The sequence below is a fragment of the Podarcis raffonei genome, chromosome 6 (assembly GCF_027172205.1).
Source record: "Podarcis raffonei isolate rPodRaf1 chromosome 6, rPodRaf1.pri, whole genome shotgun sequence".
NCBI lineage: Eukaryota > Metazoa > Chordata > Lepidosauria > Squamata > Lacertidae > Podarcis > Podarcis raffonei.
In genome coordinates, this window is record NC_070607.1 from 28,614,925 (window position 1) to 28,640,038 (window position 25,114).

At 40.2% G+C, this 25,114-nt stretch overlaps 1 protein-coding gene across 4 annotated transcripts; it reads right to left on the reverse strand.

The window, feature by feature from the left end:
* Window positions 1-4: 4 nt before the first annotated feature.
* On the reverse strand, window positions 5-19,825 carry LRRC8B (leucine rich repeat containing 8 VRAC subunit B). Of its 4 annotated transcripts, none has more exons than XM_053391832.1 (5): window positions 19,481-19,825; window positions 9,205-9,251; window positions 5,097-5,199; window positions 1,633-3,792; window positions 5-539 (listed from the first exon to the last, which is right to left on the reverse strand). In XM_053391832.1, the coding sequence occupies exons 4-5, from the start codon at window positions 3,766-3,768 to the stop codon at window positions 267-269; spliced, it is 2,409 nt and encodes an 802-aa protein (XP_053247807.1). In that variant the 5' UTR covers window positions 3,769-3,792; window positions 5,097-5,199; window positions 9,205-9,251; window positions 19,481-19,825; the 3' UTR covers window positions 5-266. The 4 variants fall into 4 exon arrangements, with proteins under 4 accessions (XP_053247807.1, XP_053247809.1, XP_053247810.1 ...); XM_053391834.1 differs by lacking the exon at window positions 19,481-19,825 and adding an exon at window positions 19,254-19,356; XM_053391835.1 differs by lacking the exon at window positions 9,205-9,251.
* Between the last annotated feature and the right edge of the window lie 5,289 nt (window positions 19,826-25,114).

Consider the following 25,114-nt stretch of genomic DNA (forward strand, 5'->3'; position numbering starts at 1 on the left):
CCACTTAACTTTCACTCTTTAATTCCAGTTTCAAATTATTCATGGTATATATGTATGCATATACTTGCCTAATATTTATTTTTGTTTGTTTAAGACTTAAATGTGTGTGGGGGTTTTTTATCAGCAGAAACTTGGGTCAATGCACAGAGCTGCAGGAAAATCAACAACACCCTTGCATTTCCCTTCTTGCCAGCTATACTTTCCTTTAGAGCTATTATTTAAAACTCTCAAGAGGAATTTGTTGCTCTGCACAGAGAATCTCAAGCTCAGACTTTGTCCAAGCACATTTGCATATGCTCTGTTACCCTAAGGGGGAGAGTTTTTAGCAAGTGTTCTTCTACAATTAAGCAGCTCCGTTTCAAAGAGTTACATTCCTCCAGTTCGGCAGGCAGCAACTCCAGGTAGTTTCCTTTAAGCTCTAGCTGAACAAGGTTGGAGAGTTCCCCAACTTTAGGGGACAAATGCATCAGGCTGTTATGTCCCAGTAGGAGATACTGTAGCTTTCTGCACTGAAATAATTCATTTGGAAGTGCCTCAATCTATAGAGAAAAGATAAAAAATACATAATATTGTAAGGTCATTAATTTACACACACAAACACACAAAATCAGTTAATGTATGTATTCCTAAATCATGCTGATCTAGAGCCTAGGATACATGCATTCAGTGAGGGCTATCTCTCTGTATCCTTCTGTATATGGTTGAGAAAATGCCTATTACATTGTGGAAATCCCTGGCTGATTCACATGACCTGTTTTATGCCTAATTTTCAAATAAACAAAAGAACGATAAGCAAAGAATTAATAATCTGAGCAACTTGCTATAAGCCCAGTGAAACAATCCTTCATGGCGGCACATCAAAAGTTAGATGTTGAGCTCCCTCCTTAACACTTACATTTGAAGCAGGCTAATGGGGCAGGGGAGGAGACAAATAGTTTGAAACCAATGATGTATGAAGAGATTGAAGTAAGCTAGCTTTGTGAATGCTGTATGCTACTGTTCTAGCTGAAATAAGTCAGGAAAATGGTTTTGACAGATACAGATACAGCAAGAACTCATAATAAAGATAAAATACTTCCCCACTCAAGTACTGAAAATTGGATTTTCTTTCCAGAGCAAGAACAGAGAACAGGTTTTCCGCTCACTGCCTGCAGCAGGAAGACCACTACTACATTGGAAAGCATTTTATTGCAGTGAATATAACTGGTTGAGGTGTGTGGTACCCACATGTTTTCTGGTTGGCAAATATGCCCATGGAATTAAAAAAAGGTTGGCAACCACTGCTGTAATATATTGCAGGACTGGGCTTTTACCATGCCTTTAGTCTTGATTAACTTTTTTTCTTAGCTTTTATTTTACATTCACTTTAAAGCAAAAGGGTGGGATTCACCTAACCAGTCCTGGCAGCAGAAGCCCTGCACAAGGACTTCTGCTTGTGCAATGGGGCTTCCTCTTACCAGCCATGCACTTCCCAAGATCAGCTTGGAACAGGGGTTGGGAATGGGAATTCCCAGGACAGTGTAGGGGGACGGGAAGAGGTACTGTTCCATCTGGCAAGCTGGACTGCTTGCACAAACGGAATGATTGCAAGAGTGCAATGCTGAATTCCGCCAATAGTTTGCTTCTACTTACGTGATTCTTTGTCACAGCAAGGTACTGCAGGTTTGTTAAATACTGGATTTCATGCGGAATGGATGTTAGCTTGTTATAACTGAGGTCCAAATAATGTAGCTTTAGGCAAAGAAAAAGTTGTGGTGGGATTTTTTTTATGTTGTTATGATTTAAATAGAGCTGCTCCAGGTTTGCTAAAGCTCCAATCTGCACTGGGATGTAGGAGATGGTGTTGTGCCACAATTTCAGGCAAGAAAGGTTCTCAAGGTGTTGAAAACTAATGATTTCTTCTACTGTTCGTATATTATTGTCTTTTAAGTCTATTTCATGCAAATAGTTCAGGCTAAAGATAGAATGTGGAATGCGCTCCAAGTCACAGCTGATCAATTCCAAAGTTCTCAGGTTAAGCAATTTCTTCAAGTTGGTCAACACTAGAAGTTTTTTCCCCTCATTGTCAATAGATAATTTTTGTAGTGAAGGCAACTGGTCTGTAACCACCTGAGGTATGCGGGAAAGGCTATTCTTTAAGTGAATTGTTTTCAGATTCACAAGATCCTGAAAGCCCTCATTGTAGAGGCCATTCTGGTTTTCTAGCATATAACATCCAGTCAAATACAATTCCTGCAAGTTACTTAGATAGAAGATCCAGCGTGGAATCTTTCCCATATCAGCCAACTTTAGACGCAGGATTTTTAAATTCTCTTCTAAGAAGTGCAGTGCTGGAAATTCCACAGTTAATGATGAATGATAAATGTTCAGTTCCTTGAGATTGGGTAGCTGGTTCACAGATGCCGGAAGCTTAACCTCAGGAATAAGTTCTAGGGTTAGAACTTCTATCTCTGTGAGTTCAAAGATGTCATCTGGAAGACCACTAAGCATAAAAAGGTGAAGTTCCATCTTATCCTGGGAATTTCGTACCAGTTTGCTTTTCAATCTCTCTAAAGACCACTCGTTATTTAGACTGATCTGCTTCAGCTTGTTTTCACTCACCTCAGAGAGGAATATTGAGAACCGTTTTGAATACAGAGGATCATACTGGTCTGCTAGGTGAAGAATGAAGGCAAAGTCATTTTTTACATCAGGAATATCACTGTAATTACTTTGCTCCCTCAGCTTCTCAAAAGAATATTGTTTGAGTGAACTTCTCAGCATCCATAACAAGCTGTAAGTGCACGTCAGGCCATACAAGATCACTATGACAACATAAAACGAAGCTAGCACTTTAAAAATTTCTGCTAGTGAATAAACACACTGGTATCTCTTGTAGCCAGTAAAGACTTGAATATCAGCCACACAGTCAATTTCTAGTGTAATAAAGGTTAAATAATAGGGAACATAAATCATTATTAGTATAAATACAATGACCTTGATCACAATCTGTTTTAGGTACACACGATAGATGATATCCTTCTGTTCAACATGCAGCCTGAATCTTTTGACTTTTTCAAATATTGATTTTGCTTGCTCCCCTTCTTTTCTGTCTAGAACATTTGAAGAGTTCTCTCTTCCAGCTGTTTCCAGCCCAGTCTGCGAGTAGGAGACAGACTGTCGCTTGTTCTCCAATTCTGCTATGTTGCTTGGAGAGGAAAGAAAGGTCTTAGATTTGGAGAATGGCTGAGGCCTCACAGACTGTTCAGCAACTGTTTCCGACAGGGCACGTGTTGTCCAGGGAGAATCAAAACATTTGTGTAGTATGGCTACAAAGTGTTCCAACCTTGAACTTGTGCTGGGATAGTAAAGCCAAAAATTACTGCAAGCAGCAAAAATGAAAGTATGAAGAAGCACTAAGTATGGGAAAAATTTGGCAAACCAGTGAAGCTCTCTCTCGTAACACACAGCATCAATGTAAGAATACTGCTGTCGATGAAGGTAATTCTGGATTCTAAGAGGGAGCACTATTGGCGCTGCAGAGCTGGAGGATACATTAAGGTTGTTTTTCACCAGATCCCAAGGCACTGCACAATGATTGTCAAACTCAAGCTTGCAAGGAAGACAACATAACAATCTAGTTTGAGTGAGTTGGAGAGCTCCAGCAAGGACAGCAACAAGCAGCATTATCATGGTGAGGTAATAGCAGAAGACATCCCACCATGGTTTCAGGATGTGGTACGATGATTGGGCATCTGCTAAACATCTGAGTTCAGTTAACGTAATCATGACTTGCTTATGGAACAGTGGCAACTGGAAATGAAAAACAAGTGATAAATTCTTAGCTGAGAATACAGATACAATTTTATTTACGATAACTAATGAAAATATCAAAACATTTGTTAAGACTTCAAACCTAACAAATATTGTTCTTACAGTTGCTATTCTTCTAGTCATGCAGTGTGTACATTGCACAACAAACCAACAATAGCATTCAGCAGACACTAAAGATTTTGATCCAAGTTAAGCTGAACACATGTAGTCCGTGCATTGGTAACCTGGATTACTGCAATTTGCTCTATGTGGGGCTTCCCTTGGGCCTGGTCTAGAAGCTGCAGCTGGTGCAGAAAGTGCCCACCATACTGTTGATGGGAGCACATGGCTAACATATGACACTATTGCTAATGTATTTGCAATGGTTGCCCATCTACTATTAAGGTCCTTGTGTACATTTACAAAGCCCTGAAAAATTTAGGTCCGGGTTACCTTAGGGACTGCCTGAACCCTTATATCTCAGCTCTGTCACTGAGATCATCTGCAGAAGCATCGTTGGTCATCCTGAGTTAGTAAGGCTCATCTGACAGCAGCATCAACAACAACAACACAAAAAACCCCCAAGCCTTTAGCCCAATGCTGTCAAATATTGTGCCAATAGGGATTCAGCACACACCTTTTACTTTAAATCACATCTGAACACTTTTGTATACCACCAAGCTTATGCAGGACATCAAGAAAGCTTCATTCTGTAACAGTTTGGTGGATGATCTCAGATTTTAAATTTTTACATGGTTTTTAGTGCATGTGTTTAGTGCATAAACCATTTTGATTTTAAAAATATATAATTATACAGATATAACAAAAATGTAAGCAATAGAAAAGCAAATATGCAAATTCCACCCACACCTATTGTGCTATTTACTCTAAACTGCATTGAAAGGGAACTTCCAAGACCCCAATTTGAATAGCACACCTATGCTTCTTGACAACACCACACTTTCCACTTAGATGGTCCTTCCAAACATATCTCCACTGCAGAAATGAAGCAGCTACCCCCAAAGGGAAGTGAGAAGCCATGCAACATAAGCCTATATTTCAGCGTAGAACAACATTCAAATTATTGCCACCATCCACTTCCTTGTTGAAACTTCTGGTGTTGGAGTTCTGAAGAACTGCTATTGTTTTTGTTTACTGATCATCTGTTATAGATAGCATAAACATTTATCTTTGCTAAGTAAATGTGCTTACAATTATTTCTGAATCCCTTAAATTCTGGCTTTATTAGAAAATCTCTGCTGTAATCATGCAACTTAAATACTGGATATAATCATTCCACTTACTTTACTTATCAAATGGGATAAGACACAGAACCACCATCTTCAATCAGGTGGTCTGCACCTTTTAAAATTTCTTAGGCAAGCCATCTTCACAATCGTCTTCATCCTAGGACAAAAACAAAGATTCAAATTGAGGCTGCATATATTACACAAAGTGGCTAAGTAATATCATCTATTAGAATTTCAATTTCAATAATATTAGGCAAAGAGTTTCTTAGTAAGCCATCCATTTCTAAAAATGCATGTTTTCATGAAATTCTTTAGTAGCACAATGAATAAATGCAGTACCATTCAAATTGGGCAGTTACAAGCAACTACCCTTAGGAAGCATAGTATTAGCTTAACAATCATACTCATCTTCCAGGTTTCCAAACTGACCTGTATTGTCAATTGTGCTATATTAAATGACTTTGAAATACCACAATTTCTTGTTTACTCCTTGCTTAGATGCCAGTCTCCATTGCAAACAAAAAAATAAATTTTGACTTGTTGAGCAGCTGGGACTTCCCCCCTTGTCTTCAAATAAACAAAGATATTCCAAAACATACATAAATTCTGACAGATTTTAGTTAGGAGGCCGTGGATCAAAATGTATTTATTCTTAGGATTACTAGTAGTCTCACTTTTCCATACTACTGCTAGTTTCCTGAATGTTTCCTGAGGCTGTAAGTCCTCCCCTTGTGCTGGAATGAATCAAGGGAGAAGCTGGAGAGAAATTAGTATTATTCAACAACATCCATACTGTTGTATTATAGCACAGAAACAGTCATGGAGCTATTGTTGGCGAAAAGCCTACATCTCCAGTCAATCTCCATGTACCTTTACTTTTCCTAGAGAAACATCTTTGCTTCAAGATAAAACTTAGCTTATAAAATAATGTCTTCTTGAAGATTTTGGTCCAAAAAATGTCAACCTTCTGGTTTTGTTCAGCTCCAGAGTTTTATCTTAACACACTGAATAATCAAATTTAATGTATTACGTTGCTCAGATCCTCCAAATAGGTTTTAGCTCATGAAAGCCATAAAAGCTTTTCAAAGTAGTCTAACTCAATTTTCAACATGTGCTAAAATTAGGCTTTACAGTAACCAAGATGATCCCAACTTAGTTATACTGAGGTTTTTTTATGGAATCCTTAGGCTTCAAATCTACACCCCCTTGTCTAGTAGTATGCTCCGCTGAACTCAATGGAACAAACTTCTGAGTAGAGACATGTATAGGATTGTACTGTTAGCCTCTATGACCACTGAATTACTACCCATTGAAGTTATTAATTAAGAACTAGTGCCTACCAATCCCTTTTCCTTTTGTGCTCCGTCTCATATATTGTTAGCCTGAGGCAAGGACTGCAGCATTTCTGGTCATTGCAAGTAGCTCTGGCACCTTTTTCAGCTGAAGAGCAGGGTATAAATGCTTTTTAAGCAAGTGAATAAAATGTGCTCTTTTGTTATTTTTATTTTACTATTCTTACTGCATTGTGCATTTTATATTGCTGTAAGCCACGTTGGATGCTAACAAGGAAATGCAGCGTAGAAATTTCATAAGTAAATGTAATTGGATTCTTGGAAACATCAATAAGAATCTAGTTAAGTTCAAGCTTATATTTTTTTTCTTCTATGAACACTTGGAATTCAAGTAAATTGAGCTCTCTGTATAAACTTCTGTTCAAGGTAGGTATCTCCCCCCCCCCCCCCGCCACTTTGAATAGCTCCTAGGCAGTTAAATAAAGCAGAAACTTCTTAATCTCTCAGCTGCCTCATCCTGTCTCTCGAAAGAGGCATATGCATTTTGTGACCAGAAGCCTTGGATTATCATTAGCCTATTGTTTTGTGAGAGGGAGAGGTGCTAAGCAACATGACTGGATGACGACAAAAAACAGAGCTGAATAGATAATCAGTGACCACAGTTCAATCACATCCAAAATAAGGCTATGCTGCAAGTCCAAATTTCCAGAAGCACCATAGACAGTGGTGTTTGCAAATACATTACAAGCATGCCCTAAGAAAGTTCAAATTACAATATACAGCTGAAAGGCAACTACCCATTTTACGTGATTTCACCAACTCACGTGGGGATTCGGAATTAAACCCCCTTGTAAATGGGGAGTCACCTTTCAGCTCAGCTGTTCCTCTGGCTCACGCTTCCAATCTGCTTAAATGGATTTTAACCAGTGCTCCATTATCAGGGTGTTGATACATACAATAGGGTAACCATAACTTACACATGTAAGGGTACTTTGTTTAAATGAGAATTTATATTCACTTTTATATGGAACTGGGATTTGTTAGTGGTTGATTTGTGTTTTGGGGACCCTCATTGTGCTTAGAATTGCTTCCAATTAATACAAAATTAGACCAGAGGTCGGCAAGGTTTACCTCGCCTGGGCCGGTTCACTCCAGTGGAGATCCCTCCGTGGGCTGGATTGCGCCCACACCCGTGATTTCCAGTGTCTGCATCTGTGCAGACGCAATTTCCAGAGCCAGTTTAGTGCAGCACATGGGGACTCGCCGAGCGGGTGGCTAAGTTCGGGGGCGGCTCGTGGGCCAGTTAAACGACCCCTGTGGGCCGCTTGTGGCCCATGGGCCTTAGGTTGCCAACCCCTGATTAGAATTCTCTTCCAACATTTTCTCTAGTCTATTTACATCAGCAGCTTTACAACCATGGTTCTTACCATCAAACCATTTCCTGACAGTGTAAAGTAAGGACACACCTTCCTATTCATCCTTCCTTAAGCCCTGGCTTGAGGGCATCAGAGCATGAAACTACATTCTGTTAATGAAATAACCATAAAAGGTGCAATTATATATTTCAATCTCTTGAAATCCTTAAGGCAACTAAAAGGAGCAATTAATACGTCTGGGAATATTTGTTTTCCTAAATAGTGTAATTAAGATCTTACTTTCTAAGCTCTCTAAATTTGCAACTCTGCAGTTGAGATATGATGCTCACTCTCGAGTATTCAACAGCTTCACTTTTTTTTAGAAAGCAGCCAACATCTCACCCTGCCTTATTTAAAATGCTTTGCCAACCATTAGCTGATCTACGGCTGGATCTCCATCAATAACACATTTCACAAGGCCAGAACATCTTGGCCATATTTTTATACCCATTACAGAAATCAGTAGTGTTGCGCAAGTACATCTGGTTTTGATAGCATGAATACAGTGAACAGCTACTGACATGTGGCTTTCTGTTCTAGGAAGATCAAATCAAAAATAACATGGATAATTGTTTCTGCCACACAGTACAGAATTTTCAGTCTAACAGTTTGCTTACCATCTTTAGGAAATTTGCCATAAGGTTGCTTGCAGCAAACTTTATAACAAATTGTGTTTTAAAGGGTTTATTATCTTCATTATTTACATATTAATTCTGATGCCTAATTTGCATTTTTCAATTAGACAACCAGTTAATCAGAGTAATATTTACCATTTGCCATATTAGAGAATCTTCATTCATTGTATAATGATTTTAGTTTTCATCCTAATGCTAGAACTGTTAGTTTTATTTCTGAATATATATTCCAGTCCCGTTTTTAAGTTAGTCTTAAAAAACCAGCAGAGAGAAATAAGCTTTAGATTTTGCTAAAGCCGTGGTTCTCAAGTTTTTTCTCTGGGCCACACTTTCAAAATACAAATTTGTTTGCACCACATCAATTTTTTACTGATAAGAAATACATTGGAAAACAAAACTAAACAACTCCTGGCAGTGCTTGATTTATAACACAGAACACAACTACTTTATAATATGATCATGGGGCATCCAGAAAGTGTAAAACAATGCAGCTATATAAGAACATGAATCATTCCCAAAATATAATAATAAACAAGTTTTCTCCAGCACTCTGTTCTAAACACGATTCTGGATCACAACTAGGATTGTCTGCAGTATCCTGTGGTGTTCTTGCTCTCATTTTGAAAAGACATCTATCCATTTTCTGCAAATAAAAATAATTATTTTGATGCTACCATACTGAAATAATTGATTGTCCTTGAATCTTCCCGCCACAGTTCACAGTTGCCATCCTCTCCTGCCACACCAATGTGGCCTGTCACACCCTTTGAGAACCACTGTGCTAAGACAACAGAAGTTTTAAAAGCAGGTATATTCTTACCTTTTAAAGGCCAGTCAGTCGTAATCTCTTCTAGAACTTGACAGTTCCTGCAGAGACATTGCTGAATTAGCTACTGCAAATTAACAATACAGAGTCATAGAACATATTCTAATAGTAGGCACATAACCCCAAATCTCCTAATTATAATATATCTAAAGTGTCGGTTCCTACATTTGCTGAAAAATAATTAAACCTAATGCACCGCCTAGTGGCATCCTTTATGTATAACATGTATACATTTCTGGAGTGAAGAAATTGTCCTGCTTCAGAATACGGTACAAAACACTAGCAAGTAGGTTTTTTTTACTGAAACCTAATGTAATTCTAATAAAGTTAACCTTGTAAATACTGGAAATATAGAGGGTTGTTTTCTATTGGTGAGATTTCATGATACTGTACATCTAAAAACCATATACATTTGTTTCATATCTATACTTAACAAAATACAACAACCCTGTATCCAAGATATAGGTAAATCACTATGTACAGAAATAAGTTCATGGTGACTTTCTGGACAAATCTTGGCCCATCCGAAAACATCAATACACTAACTGCAGGGGTTGGATTAGATATTCGTTGAGGTCTTCCTCAAGCTCTAAGATAATGGCTACGCAACAGAGTTACAAAACACACACTGTAGTGACTAAAAAGGGGGAAAGTGACACCAGAATGAATATGGGAACTGGAAGAATGTTAAGCCTCTTGCTGTTAGCAGATATTCTATGAGAAATAATACTCTTAAGATGAAATTGCTATCACTATGGATGGATTCAGACAGACTAGGGCCGGGAAAATTTAAGACTTGCAGAATCTACTTCCTTTCTTTTCATTTGAGTGTTGACATTCATTTGAACCGTGAGGGTTCACTAAACTCAGGTTCACTAAATTTAGGTGCAAAGTAGTGGCCCAAGGAGGCCAGATGTCATGTGGTGAGTTAGAGGGTACAGCCAATTATTTATTGAATTCCATAAACTAAACACCAAGATAACTAACTTATATAAGTACAGATATATATATCTGTGTTGTCACAAATCAGAGATTCCAACACAAAACTTGCCTAATGATCCACACAAGGATCTGACTAAAGGCAACCAATATATACACAAATGTTTAACCATCAATTAGCATGAAGGTTCAGAGATGAGGACGGCCACAAAACAATATTTTTACATTTGCCATTTTAAATATCTTTACACTAGCTCATGTATTTTATTTTTATTTAGAAAAATGTATAGACTGATTCAACAGATGGTTGTCTAAGTAGTGTACCTAATAAAATTATCCATAAAACATGGGTAAAATCAGCAAAACTGTTAAAGGCTATATAAAAAATACTTATCAAAAAGCAGAAAAAGACAGTAAAACACTTTAAAACAAATATAGATAACTAAAATATAGGTCTTAGTAGGCTTGCTGAAATAAAAAAAGTGTTCAGCAGGCATATAAAACAAAATAGTGAGTGACTTAGACATCTATCAGTGACTCCAATCTACCTTCTGCTCTCAGCTGATATTATTGTGCAGTGGTCATAATTCTGTGATTGAGCAAGCTTTCCTAGACTTTTGATTTTCTATATTTCTAGGTGACTGCAGAGGAACACCAATGCAAAATTTCAACATGGTTGGAGATTACAGTTGTCTTCCTCCCTAAATCATTACAGGTGCTAGACAAGTCATGCACATCTATCCAAAGGCTATAATCTACCAATGCTGTAAGAGCCGGAAGGCTTCTGTATGCAGAAGCTTCATTGTTTAACCAGCATACTCACACACAAATAAACTTAAGATCACAGTTTTATATTCCCTTCAGACAGCCCATCTTTCACACTGTTTGTTATCTTGCCACAGAAAAATTGTAGTAGTGGTATTAGGAGGATAAGGAATAATAATTGGAAAGTGCCTGACATAGCAAATTCCATGTACATTAGAGCTTGCTTACTATACCCATCAGATAAAAATTGGTGATCAGTTGTGACAAATACTAAAAACATTTCACTTGGACCTCAATTCAAGCTGAATTAACTGATCCAGTATGAAACTTGAAATACCAGGTCAGTTACAAAAGGTAAGAACTTGATGACACCTGGATTTTATAGCATCAGATTACAACAACAAACAGTAAGTCCTGGAATCTGAATGTGTGCTAGGACTTATATTGCCCAATTCCTGTAACAGACATAAGAACACCTCCATTATTAGAAGCACATTGTTTTTAGTATGTTACTGAATGCATTTGTATTTGATTGGATTTTCCAACTTTGAGGCAAACATTGTGGAAGAGTTTTGGTGGGAATGACTAACTTAATTAAAATTAGATACCTTCTACATCTCCTATATTTTAAAGATACTTATTCTAGGAGCTGCTTATCCACCGTATTAGCAATGAATCTTTATGCAGAAAATGAGTCTTCCAGAATCAGCTTAATGGATAAAACAAACTGCTCGCCTAAGAACATTTTTTCTCCTACCTGAAATTTGTATTCTACAAACAGAACAAGAAAAGCAAGAGCAACGGCGTCCATAATACTTATAAATAATCTGAATGTTGCAACAAGATATAACCAGAAGAAAAAGAAACCCTGATACAACAGAGCCTTTCAACAACAGAATTTAGCAATCAATAAAGATTTGGATCTGAATATATAAGTAAAAATAGATTTCAACAGACCACTGGATTCTTTCTCATTAATTACTTAAGATAAATTAGTAATGCTGTAAGAGGGTGGTGGGGAACCCCTGGTGCCCATTTGGCCTGCAAGGTCATTTTGGCCAAACCACCCACACCTGCTGTAAAGGTAAAGAGAATGCTGGGCTGAAGAGGTGGGGTTGAAGGCCCCAATCAACTGATCAGATTTGTACAGTTAAATACACATCAGTAGTCCATTGGGATTTTCATCAGAACAGTAGTCCATGCAACAAGGTTCAGTCTAGCCCTAATACACATCACAAAGTAAAGCTGTTTCAATATGGTGTAGCAAATACTGTTCCAACATAAAATTACTACATTCAGAACTGATACTGAAGGCTGCAATTTCCCTTCAAGACAAATTTAACAGGTTCAATGAAGCTGAACTACTCCAAATAGCCCTTTAATTGGCCCTGTGCTTGGGATACAAATTATGTTGGGATGTAGGTAGAAGATTTATTTCAGATATAGAATATATATTGTTATATGGACAAGTATTCAGCAATGGAGAATAAGCTGGAATTCCTTCACTTTTATAAATACACTGTTATCTATATGTTCATTCTTCTGGCATTAATCTTTACCCATCTTAACAGGAAGAAAAGCAAGTTACTTAGAATCCTTGTAATTTCCTTCACCTGTTTGAATTCCATCAAACTGCTTTTCTATACAAATACCCAAAGCAGCATACAGCTCAACTCCACAGAGAGATGAATGCAGAAAGCAGCTTTCTATCAAATAATATCAACAACCAGAGTGGCCACTAACTGGTGGTGAGTATTGAACCTAGGTTTCCAGGGCTGAACAGAACCTCTTAACCTTGTTCTGAAACTAGTACCAGTGCTTACTCTTATTTTTAAAGTGGAGCTTAGAGCAGGTGGCGCTCAGTTTTGGAAACCTGGGTTCTACTGAAAAGCCTCAGTCATATAAAGCACATGCTTTACTATTGAACGGAATATACTGCAATTCAAGCTACAAATCAGAAACCTAATTGTTTACTTAACATACATTCACAGCCATGTTCCGGATATGTATGTACAGATTGTGTCAGAAGCACGCAGCACCACTTCTAATTCTTATTGCAAGAACCATTAAAAACACAACGATAATCTGATTTTTTTCATACTGTTCTAACCATGAGTAAGAATAATCTCCTTTATCCATACAGGGTCAATTGTTCAAATTCTTTTGGCAAATTCAAAGAGCGGGTGCTTAGCCAGAGTACTAACACGTCTTCTCATAGTTCATCCACTACCCAAATCAAACCAGTAACTATAAACACACAAATGTATGGTCTTTGTTAAGAAGTTTTCAGCAGTCTGAAATATAAGTCAAGGTCTATGCTCAGTTGTTAGAAAGCTATTCAACAGCTTTCACATCAGCATGTTGCATACTTTTGCAAAACTCCTGAAAATTGTTCAAGTAGAAAGTGAAATGCACATTATTTTAATTATAAATAATATTTGAAAACTAAATGTTTTTGTTGAACTGTTGCACACTATGAACACTATTTCTCACCACTGGCAGTCCAGCTTTAAAGCCAAAATTTCTATTGTTTCTACACCTCCAGTCTTTTCGGTACTGGTATAAGAGTTTATGAAGCACCCTGAACTCATGTTCTAAGTAGTTTTCTGAAAACAATCTTATATACCAACCCACTCCAACTTGGTCCACATCTAAATTGTTTCTGTGCTTTCTGGACTTGCCGTGTCTCTGTACCTCTTCTTCAAACTTTTAGCCAAGGAATATTTTTAGAGAGAAAAGCAGCGAGTTTACTCTTTGCAACTTTTATTTTTAGAAATCTGGATAGTATGCCATGAAACATCAAAACTTGGGCCAAAATGTTATCATGAAATTATACATTGGGCAAATGAAGCAGATATGCATGTGCTTGCTTATTCCACACAATTTATTCTACCTCTGCTAGTCAAGACAAGAGGCAAGGAGCTATCCAAGGTAATGAAATCCCACTCTGTGGGATTGCTTGAAACAACTGTGCAAATACAACCTCCAACATTATTATAAGAAGGGCAACCAGATGCATTAGTTGATTGAGCTCCCATCCTTTAATAAATACATAGAGGGGGAATTATTTAATACACTTGCTAAAATTCCTTCTACATAAATACTAATGACACATCTTCCACTGAATGGTGAGACTAGTCTAAATTAACAGTTACCAAATTTGTTCATAATTATTGGCTGCTAGTTAAAATAAATTTCAGCTCAGCACGTGCCTGGGGAAATCTTGTTAACACAGACATACCCAGGAAGTAAACATTCTTGAGCTAGTTATTAATATTTCCATACCACAGCACAAATGAGTGTAAACACTCACTGCCCCGTCTCCATATGTCAGAGGACTTTGGGACAGGGAAGAAGTTGGTAGCAAGGACACGAAGAGGCTGACTAGTAAGCCAAGCCAACATTTGCAGAACACTGATTTACATGCTATCTTATTAAAGGACAGTTGCATAAAAGGAGCAAGTACACATTTTCATGAGTATTCCTTCAAGTTATAGTTTACTCTATATTAAAACTTCCATAAAACAATTTACTGAAGTGCTTATACATAAGACTGGTGCAGCAATGAGTTATTGCTAAAGAAAAAATTCCATACTATTTCATCAGTCTGCAGTGTTAACTCTTCCCCCATACAAGATTCTATCTTTTGTAAGACAGATAACATTAACAGCCCAATAAAGTTATTGTTCTGAGCTTGCAGGCACAGAACAGGCACATTCTTAAGAGTTTTGCTCAACTCGAGTTAAGGTCACAGTAAGTAATATTTAAACAAGATGTTTAATGTTTACTCTGAATCTTAAAGATCAGTTTCTCCCTGCCACTTAACTGTCACTTTTTCCATCAGTATGACCACTGGACAAAGATCCCCAAATATATCAGCTTAATTTAAACTTTGCACAGCCCTCCCTAGTAAGTTTCAGTTCAGATGTAAATTATGAACTACATATTCCAGAGATTATTTATTTTTGTCTACACAAGACAAAAGTGTCAATCTAGGACTTGCTACACCAACAAAATAAGTGCTTTGACAATAATTGGGTTGGCATAATGTCACAAGAATGTATTTTGCAGACTTGAGATACTACACTGACATAATAGGAGGTATGTCATCAACATACAACACACGAGCCTTACTTTGCAAAAGTAAAGCCCTGAAAACAGGACAACAATGAGAAGGCAGTTCAGAGGGCCTATGTTCTACCCTTAAAGCATTACATGTTTTAGAATGCTAATCAACATTAAAATAAATATGGTCTTAAAAATGTTACATCACAACCATGTTTTAATATGACCAGAGGCTCAGTTTCAATTAAGTAGCCCAGTGACTTATAAGAAAAATAGTCACTCTTGGAACTTGAGTATTAACATGCTGGGTTTTTTAATGTTTTACTATGATAGGTTAGAAGGAAATAAGATCAACAGATTTGTCACTGAAACGTAGTGCAGCACAATGCTGTACATATTTACTCATAAGTCATACTAAGTTCAGTGATGCTTACTATTATTTTTTAGTGTTAGATGTATTTGTATATTTATACTGTATGATTTATGGTTGTGTTGCATGTTGCTCTGGATGCATTTAGTAGAAGAGCGAGATGATGGTGATGATGATGATGTGATTCTTTCATGTTATATATTTGCAACCTTAACAGTAGAAGCAACTCTCTACCTGTGGCAGACATTTAGAAGTTTTTTGATACAGGTAATGAAAAGGGAGGATTCATGCTTAACCAACTCAGCAATTTAGCTTTTATATACATTAATTCCTTCTTAATACATATATGATGTGCATATCCTCATATTATATAACATGCCCAGAGACTTCTACTCAATTATTGGATGAGATGGTCAGTTTCCTCCTTTTTATCTTCTGACAGATTTAAATAGACACTTTTGACTTGACTAGTGAGCTCTATGATTAGTTGTAACAGCTGTGTTTTGCTTTGTAGATGCATATCAAGCATGATAAAATGCAGAAGAATCCAGCTTTTCGGAAAGCAGATACATTACCCTGCAACTGTGTCAGATAGGAAAGACACTGAGATGGCACAAGTGTTTTTAGCATGGTTTAGTGAAACAGCATAGCAATTGCACTCTAATAACCCCTGTTCACTTTGAGAAAAGATCTTTCCAAATTAGCAATTAATGTCACATTATCTCAAGTTACAGGCTAGCCTTTTAAAACAGCGTTCTTTGTAAGCAAGCAGCTAACTGACTTGTGAATTTTACAACTCAAATGTTTGTTTGGTTTGGAAACAATTTGGGATCTATTTCACACCAAAAAAATTAGAAGCACACAATAATGTTTTATTCTACAACTGAGAAGCATATTATGATATTTCATAATAAGGGCCAGGGCTGGGAATACAAGGGCTCAAGCAATCTTTCATCTACTATCAACTCAGTGATCTGAAAGTAGAGAGACATTAATTATCTTCAGTAAAATACTTTTATTTTCCTGAACTGTTGTTACTTAATAACACAATTGTTTTGTTACTGCTACTGGTTCTTTTTTGTTTTGTTGATTTGAAATACATTAGTGTGATTGGTTAAGATGTTTCAATTGTAAGATGCTCGAGCACATTTTATGGAAAGGCAGGATAAAGAACATTTTAAACATGCTTCTTTGGAAGAAAGTCCTAGCTGCCCAGCTCTATCAGCCTCACTAGCTAACAAGAGACATTTTAGTCTACACATTAAATCAAGGGTCAGTTCATTTTGAATATCCGGTCACCAAACTTAGTTTTGGCCCTGGATTCAGATTCCTTTTGCAGTTCATGGGTGCCTCATTTAGCAGTTTTATTCACAGGCAATCTGGATTCATGACAGAAAAACAAGTAATCAAAGATTATGGTGTCATTGGATACAAATACATAACTTAAGTGAAATTTCATTTTGTGAGTCCTAAACTGTACCCAAATGATAGATTCAGAATTTACAAAAAGGTTTCCTTCTGGGATTACATTTCAACTTTTGAAAATAATGTTTAAATAACCTGGCTGGCGTGCCTTCTACTTGGAGAGACAGCAACTAACTCTTGTCTGTACTTTCTGTTCCTGACACTTCCAACATAGCAGGAAGCATAAGTGTTGCTTAATACCTTGAAACTAGATAGTGTGGTGCAGGACATGCCAGTGCCCATACTGTGCCCACTGAGAAGCAGTGTCTGAGAACACCACCAATTGGCCTGCTCCAACCCAAAGATTTCAAGAGCCAGTTATGTATCGGCACACGTGTGCAGCTATTAAACACCAAGTCACAGATACCGCCTAAAGGCATATTTTAAAAGCAGGGAACACATGGTAAACTCTCTTTCCAACTAACTCCAGGAAAGTTCAAAGATTGTAGAGGAAAAGCAGCTTAATGACGCCTTTGACCATCAACCCATACAGGTAACCAAACCTAATGTCCCAAGAGCAACAGAGACTATTTCTTGAAAAGAACTTCACTGGAGATTGCAGAGTCCTGGCTGGGTCACAGTAAACTAGCTGGTAAAGTATAAGATGAACTACTATTTTAACTCAATTCAAAAATTTTATTGTTTATAGCCAATGGCCATCACAATACAGTACGAGCACAAATCACATAGCAACAAAACAAAAGACACTGCATGCACCAGACAACTACTATTTGTTATAAGCCCATTTCAAATATGCCAGTGCACAGTGCTTAAAGAAAATGGAAGTTTGCCACAATGGGCAATAGAGCTTGATCTGTAAAAGTGAAGACATTCTAAAGTGTTGTGTAAGTGGTTTCAACACACATTTTCCTATGTTCAAAGGTATTTGTTTTCAGGCACAGAAAACCACACTTCCCACACATGTCTGTCTTTACCGTAAGACCACCAGCCTCATGCCTATAAAGATAGCAGATACACATCAACCCTTTTCTCCTAGAAATCCCTCCTTATGGCTCCAGCAAGTGGAAAGTGTTTGTGGCCACTTAAGCAGCGAAGCTGGAACAACAAAGTGTTTGTGGCACCTTAAACACTAACAAACTCGCCTAAGCTTCCACATACTATATATATAATGTGAAATGAAATCTCAGATGCACTTTTATAAAGCAGCCCCAATAAAACCTCCCACCGTTATTTATTTTATTTATTAAATCTGTATACCGCCCTTCTTCTGAAGATCTCAGGACAGCTCACAGCGTAAAAATATAGGATAAAAACACACAAAATACCTGCCCGCAGACTGTCTCGCCAGAGTGGTGCATGCTCTGGTTATCTCTCGCTTGGACTACTGTAATGCGCTCTATGTGGGGCTACTTTTAAAGGTGACCCAGAAACTACAACTAATCCAGAATGCGGCAGCTAGACTGGTGACTGGGAGGGGCCGCCGAGACCATATAACATCGGTCTTGAAACACCTACACTGGCTCCCAGTATGTTTCCGAGCACAATTCAAAGTGTTGGTGCTGACCTTTAAAGCCCTAAACGGCCTCGGTCCAGTATACCTGAAGGAGCGTCTCCACCTCAATCTTTCTGCCCGGACACTGAGGTCCAGCGCCAAGGGCCTTGTGGTGGTTCCCTCGCTGCGAGAAGCCAAGTTACAGGGAACCAGGCAGAGGGCCTTCTCGGTAGTAGCACCCGCCCTGTGGAACGCCCTCCCACCAAATGTCAAAGAGAAAAATAACTACCAAACTTTTAGAAGGCATCTAAAGGCAGCCCTGTTTAGGGAAGCTTTTAATGTTTAATAGGTTATTGTATTTTAGTGTTTTGTTGGCTGGGAAACCCAGCCAGATGGGCGGGGTATAAATAATAAATTATTATTATTATTATTAAAACAAGAACAATACAAACCAATACCCCACACATTTTTTTAAAAAAAGTTTAACTTTTCAGTAAGTGTTTCAGTCTTTATCACAAGACTTGGTGGGCCTCAGTTGCAACCGACTAACCCAGCCACCCTCTCCCCTGTGACGGTGAAGGACAGCTGCTCAGCAGGTAGGAGCAAACTCTTAAGCGTCCCTTTGCTCCCCCCCCCCCAATTTATATATATATTTGAGGGGGGGCATAACTGTCAATGTTTCCCTTTTTTAAAGGGAAATTCCCTTATTCCGAATAGGATTCCTCGCAAGAAAAGGGAAAAGTTGACAGCTATGGGGGGGGGCATTTTTAGAAGGGGAATTCCCATTCAAATGTGTGCACCACGCCATGTGATGGATTATGCGGGGAGGGGCTTAGCTGTTCTCCCTCCCACCCCAGTATTTTATTCAAGTTGGCCCCCATGGCTCAGCACATGCCCAGAGGCACTCGTTTCCTCCGAGTTTCCAGTGAGCAACAGCTTAGAGAAGATGGGGTGGGGGTGGGGACAGAAAGGGAATAAACCGATCACCTGAGCTGGAGTAAACAGCCTACCAAATCCTCGAGCCCCTCAGGACGTGGACGGAGAAGGTGAGGGGCGCCCTCCGCCAACGTCCCACCTGAGGGGAACGTAGGTCCCAACTGCCCGTCGCCGGTTCCAACCGCCGCAGGTTCCAACTGCCAGACACCGCTCCCCCCCCCCTCCCGGTCAGGTAAGCTTTGACAGGTTCTCTCTCGCGCCCTCTCAGCCTCACTCACCTGAAGCTCGCCTCGCCGCCGCCTCCTGCTCCTCCTCCGCCAACCAGCCAGGCTGGGCGCCCGGTCGTCGTCGTCCCCCTGCTCCTTCTCTTCTTCCTCCACAGCACCTCCGAAGAAAGAGAAAGCAGCTCCTCGGGGAGGGAAGAGAAAGAAGAGGTTGGTGTTTTTTAAAGCGAGGAGGAGAGAGAGAGGCGGCTCGCGCACCGGCTTCAACCGGCGCTTCTCCGGCTCGAGGCTCCGCCCCCCGCTCTTTTGTCGCGTCACGGGGAGCGTCCGCCAATGGCGGCGCGGCTGGCGGAACCGCTGACTGCTGCGCGAGGAGGGCAGCGCAGAAGGGGAGGGGGGAAGAGAGGGAGATGGAGATGGAGAAGGAGGAGGCGAGGGTGGGGGTGTGGAACAATGGGAGGTGGCGGCTCGCGGCGGCGGGGGCCTGAGACAAAAGGAGCCCTCGAGCCGTCATCGCGCACACGCGCGCGAGAGACGCTGTTCGGCCCGCCTCGTTCTCCCCTCAGGGAGACGTGCGCGCATGTGGGAGATGCGCCTCAGAGCATCCCGCGCCGGGGTTGCCACGCGCCAGGAATTTCCCGGACGCGCGCGGGGTGTGTGTGTGTGTGTGTGGGGGGGGGGGTGTTATAACCTGGGTGGGAAATGGGATAAACGTCCGGGAAAGTATGGCAGCCGTTGTCGGCAGTGCTGTTTGCGCCGATTTGCCATAAAAGTAGCTCAGAAACCGCATGGGGTGCCGTGCTTTTTAACACGTGCCTGAAACACATAGGATGTTTGGGCTGCAGCGTCTCTTCCATCTAAAAATCCCAAGGAAGGGAGGCTTTAGATAGTGGCACTTAATAGCAGTTTTTAGGATGGATGTGGGCAAACAAGGTAAAGGGACCCCTGAACATTAGGTCCAGTCGTGGCTCTGGGGTTGCGGTGCTCATCTCGCTTTATTGGCTGAGGGAGCCGGCGTACAGCTTCCAGGACATGTGGCCAGCATGACTAAGCTGCTTCTGGCGAACCAGAGCAGCGCACGGAAACGCCGTTTACCTTCCCGCCGGAGACTCTGTGGTTTAACCCACAGTGCCACCCATGTCCCGTGGGCAAACAAACTGACATTAAATCCAGGTAAGATGGAGGTGCTGTAAACTCTGCTGGATGGTGGCTGCCAGGAGGTCAGATCACATAAACACCACTGTCACTGGTCGCCAGTGCATTTCCAGACTGAACCTAAAAGTGTTGGTTTTAACAATTAAAGCCCTAAATAATTTGGACCAAAGCCCAATGGAAGGACTGCCTGCCTGCTCCAATACTGATCTTTCTGCTTTACTCTTAAGTTCAAAAATGGAAAGATGAGTCAGTTGGGAGAGGGTGGCTAAGCTCCCATTTCTGCGGCTGACCCAGCAGAATGCTTTCTTCTGCCTCCAGTTCCTGTTTCTCCCACTGCAAGAGAAAACAGGTGGCTAGGCAGAGTTGCACAAAAGACAGGCATACAAACTACAGCCTTTCCTCAGCATGAATTGACTATATCTCAGTTGGAATCTCTTCAATTAGCACTGTTATGAAGATCTTCCTTGACTGGAGAAGATGTGGGTATGTTTAAGTCTTGCCTGGCAACTATAGCAACTGACAGCCTGCTTTGCTCTTGCATAAAGTGTGCAGTCTGAAAGCAGTACCTCTCTCTCCGCCCCCCAAAAATGTGGATTAACGGGCTCACTGATAGTTTACAGTCTGCCAAGATTCCTAATTACAACTCTCTTTAAAACACAAGGCTTAACTGGACTATATGATATCACAAAACAAAAACCACACCTAGAGTTTTTTGCCCACATCTGCAGCTTTGCCACTTGCCACAGTGGAAAATTGTGGGGTTATTGTTTTGCATCATTTCCCCCCTGTCCTATCAGGTCCTTCTCTGAGAAACAACCCAGTCTTGGATCCAGCCCTGCTCTGCCCCTAATGCCTTATTTTGTGGCCTTACGATTGGCTACTGACGGTGGAAACCCCAATCAGTAGTAGCATGTGTTCTGCTCTGCTTTTGGAAGGCATAGTGAGAGCTTCCACTTGGCAAGCACAGAGGAAGCAATAAATAATTCCATAACAGCCAAAGGAGCTTCTCTGCTGGCAGAAGGATACCTTTGCATCATCCTATCCCCTTTCAGCAGTGTGGCTCAGGGATTATGATTGTTTTGTAAAGCAAGTAGAAATATGCTCCTTGTTCCTTCAAATATAAACATCCAATCTTTTCTATAACTGTGCTGTTGCACCCGAATTTCCTCTATGGAGTTCCCATTTGCCTTTTATAAGATTCCCCCTTCTCCCCAAGTTTCATCCCCCCACTGTTCTCCCCCTAAATTCAAGAGCTCCCAGTTGTGCCATATAAATCTTTGTTTCCCCCTTTCATTAAACTGAGTGCATTTGGGTTTTTTCCAATAAAAAGCTTAAAGAGCTCTCAGCTGTGATGTGCTTGAACTTGCTTTCTGCTAATACGTTGAGGGATGTGGTACAAAAGGGAATTTTTGGCCACACAGAATTGCCAGTACATGTTCCAGGGGCAGCATTGCCCATCCTTGTTTGCCCCTGAGCAAAGCATGTAGCTACCTGCATGATGCCTTTCCACCAAATCCAGGTTGAAAGCAGCTATGTCCTTAAATATGTACTTGCATTCAGTTGTGCATGCGGGTGAATAACCTTAAGGTCAACCCAATAAGTCAGAGCTAATGATAGTGGGGGAATCAAAGGACCAATTGAATGGGGGAAAGTTATGCAAGGGCAGGGTTACACTTTCCTGTAAAGATCAGGTTTGCAGCTTGAGAGTACTGCTGGACTCAACATTACTTCTGGATTCCCAGGGGGTAACTGCTGTCTGGAAGGCCTTTTATTAGCTGGGCCTGATATGCGAAGTATCCCTGCTGAGACACAGCAGACATGGCGACTGCCAGTTTTGTTTTTGTTTCAATAATTTTTATTAAAGATTTATTGTCTGTGGTTGGCTGCAGTGAGGTTTGTTTGCATTTGTTGACTATCATAATGCTCTCTGCTGTATTAGCCAGCCTTTGAAGATGGTTAAAGAACTTCAGCTATTGAGATGGCTTATTTTTAATAGGCTTGGTTCAACATGATCACGTTTCACCTATTGTGTGATTACTGCACTGACATTTAAAATCAGAGTGCCGGTTTATTTTACAGAACATCGCTACTCTTGCTTTGAAAATATCAAAGCCAGCACACTTCATTTGGTAAGCCATATTTATCTCACGTTGGATTTAGTTCCAAGGAAACAGGAATAGAGCTGCAAAACTGTATGTAATACTAGCAATAAAGAGGAAGTAAGTAGTTCCCCTTCTCATGTAAATCTGGATCACCAGCCATGCTTCACAATGCTGGGATAAAAAGAGAAACATGTCATTATGAAAGGATCCTATCTTTCAGATCAGGAAGAGTACATCTGCTACTGCAGAAAACATTGGTTTCAGTTTTAGCACTCAAGTGTGGATGCTCAGGAATGTGTGATTAGTTGTTGCACTTATCTGCAGAATCTGTTTGTCTTACAAGCATCATAGTAGTGCACGCTACCCACTTCCCCAAGTGACAAGGAATTCCAGAAACAGCAGATTTCCATAAAAATTCTGAGAAGGGTTTTTAGTTACGATGAACATACATCAGCAAGAATAAAATGTTTTTAAAATTGAGATTTCCTCCTAAAGCCCATATATTCACAGAGTTTTATGGCACGCTGCCCTCTACTGGCCCATTTGTTGAGGTGATTTGAAGACCAAATAGCTTTCTCAAAGTGTGCAAAATACCATACTTTTATTCGATCAATGTATGACGCTACCTATGAATGAGCCCCCCCTTCATGGATCACTGCCTTGCCGTGGCGAAGGGGCTTGAAGAACTCAGAGAAGCTATGAACTACGCCGAGCAGGGCACACAAGATGAACAGGTCATAGTGGAGAGTTTTGACCAAACGTGATCCACCTGGAGGAGGAACCGGCAAGCCACTCCAGTATCCTTGCCAAGAAAACTCCATGGACAAAGACAACAGGCATATAAAAGTTATGACGCTGGAAGATGAGCCCCTCAGGTCGGAAGGCGTCCAACATGCTACTGGGGAAGAGCGGAGGGCAAGTACAAGTAGATCCAGAGCTGATGAAGCGGCTGGGCCAAAGCCGAAAGGACGCTCAGTTGCGGATATGCCTGGAAGCGAAAGGAAAGTCCAATGCTGTAAAGAAAAATATTGCATAGGAACCTGGAATGTAAGAACCATGAACCTGGGTAAGTTGGAGGTGGTCAAAAATGAGATGGCAAGAATAAATATTGACATCCTGGGCATCAGTGAACTAAAATGGACGGGAATGGGCGAATTCAGTTCGGATGACCATCACATCTACTACTGTGGGCAAGAAACCCGTAAAAGAAATGGAGTGGCCCTCATAGTCAACAAAAGAGTGGCGAAAGCTGTACTGGGATGCAATCTCAAAAATGATAGAATGATCTCGATACGAATCCAAGGCAGACCTTTTAACATCACAGTAATCCAAGTTTATGCACCAACCACTGGTGCTGAAGAAACTGAAATAGACCAATTCTATGAAGACTTACAAGACCTTATAGAAGTGACACCAAAGAAGGATGTTCTTGTCATTATAGGGGATTGGAATGCTAAAGTAGGGAATCAAGAGATAAAAGGAACAACTGGCAAGTTTGGCCTTGGAGATCAAAACGAAGCAGGGCAAAGGCTAATAGAGTTCTGTCAAGAGAACAAGCTGGTCATCACAAACACGCTTTTCCAACAACACAAGAGACGACTCTACACATGGACATCACCAGATGGGCAGTATCGAAATCAGATTGATTATATTCTCTGCAGCCAAAGATGGAGAAGCTCTATACAGTCAGCAAAAACAAGACCTGGAGCTGACTGTGGCTCAGATCATCAGCTTCTTATAGCAAAATTCAAGCTTAAACTGAAGAAAGTAGGAAAAACCACTGGGCCGGTAAGATACAATCTAAGTCAAATCCCTTATGAGTACACAGTGGAAGTGACGAACAGGTTTAAGGATTTAGATTTGGTGGACAGAGTGCCTGAAGAACTATGGATGGAGGCTCGTAACATTGTACAGGAGGCAGCAACGAAAACCATCCCAATGAAAAGGAAATGCAAGAAAGCAAAGTGGCTGTCCAACGAGGCCTTACAAATAGCGGAGGAGAGAAGGCAAGCAAAATGCGAGGGAGATAGTGAAAGATACAGGAAATTGAATGCAGATTTCCAAAGAATAGCAAGGAGAGACAAGAAGGCCTTCTTAAACGAGCAATGCAAACAAATAGAGGAAAACAACAGAATAGGAAGAACCAGAGATCTGTTCAAGAAAATTGGAGATATGAAAGGAACATTTCGTACAAAGATTACCGTAATAAAAGACAAAAGTGGTAAGGACCTAACAGAAGCAGAAGACATCAAGAAGAGGTGGCAAGAATACACAGAGGAATTATACCAGAAAGATATGGATGTCTCGTACACCCCAGGTAGTGTGGTTGCTGACCTTGAGCCAGACATCCTGGAAAGTGAAGTCAAATGGGCCTTAGAAAGCACTGCAAATAACAAGGCCAGTGGAAGTGATGGTATTCCAGCTGAACTAT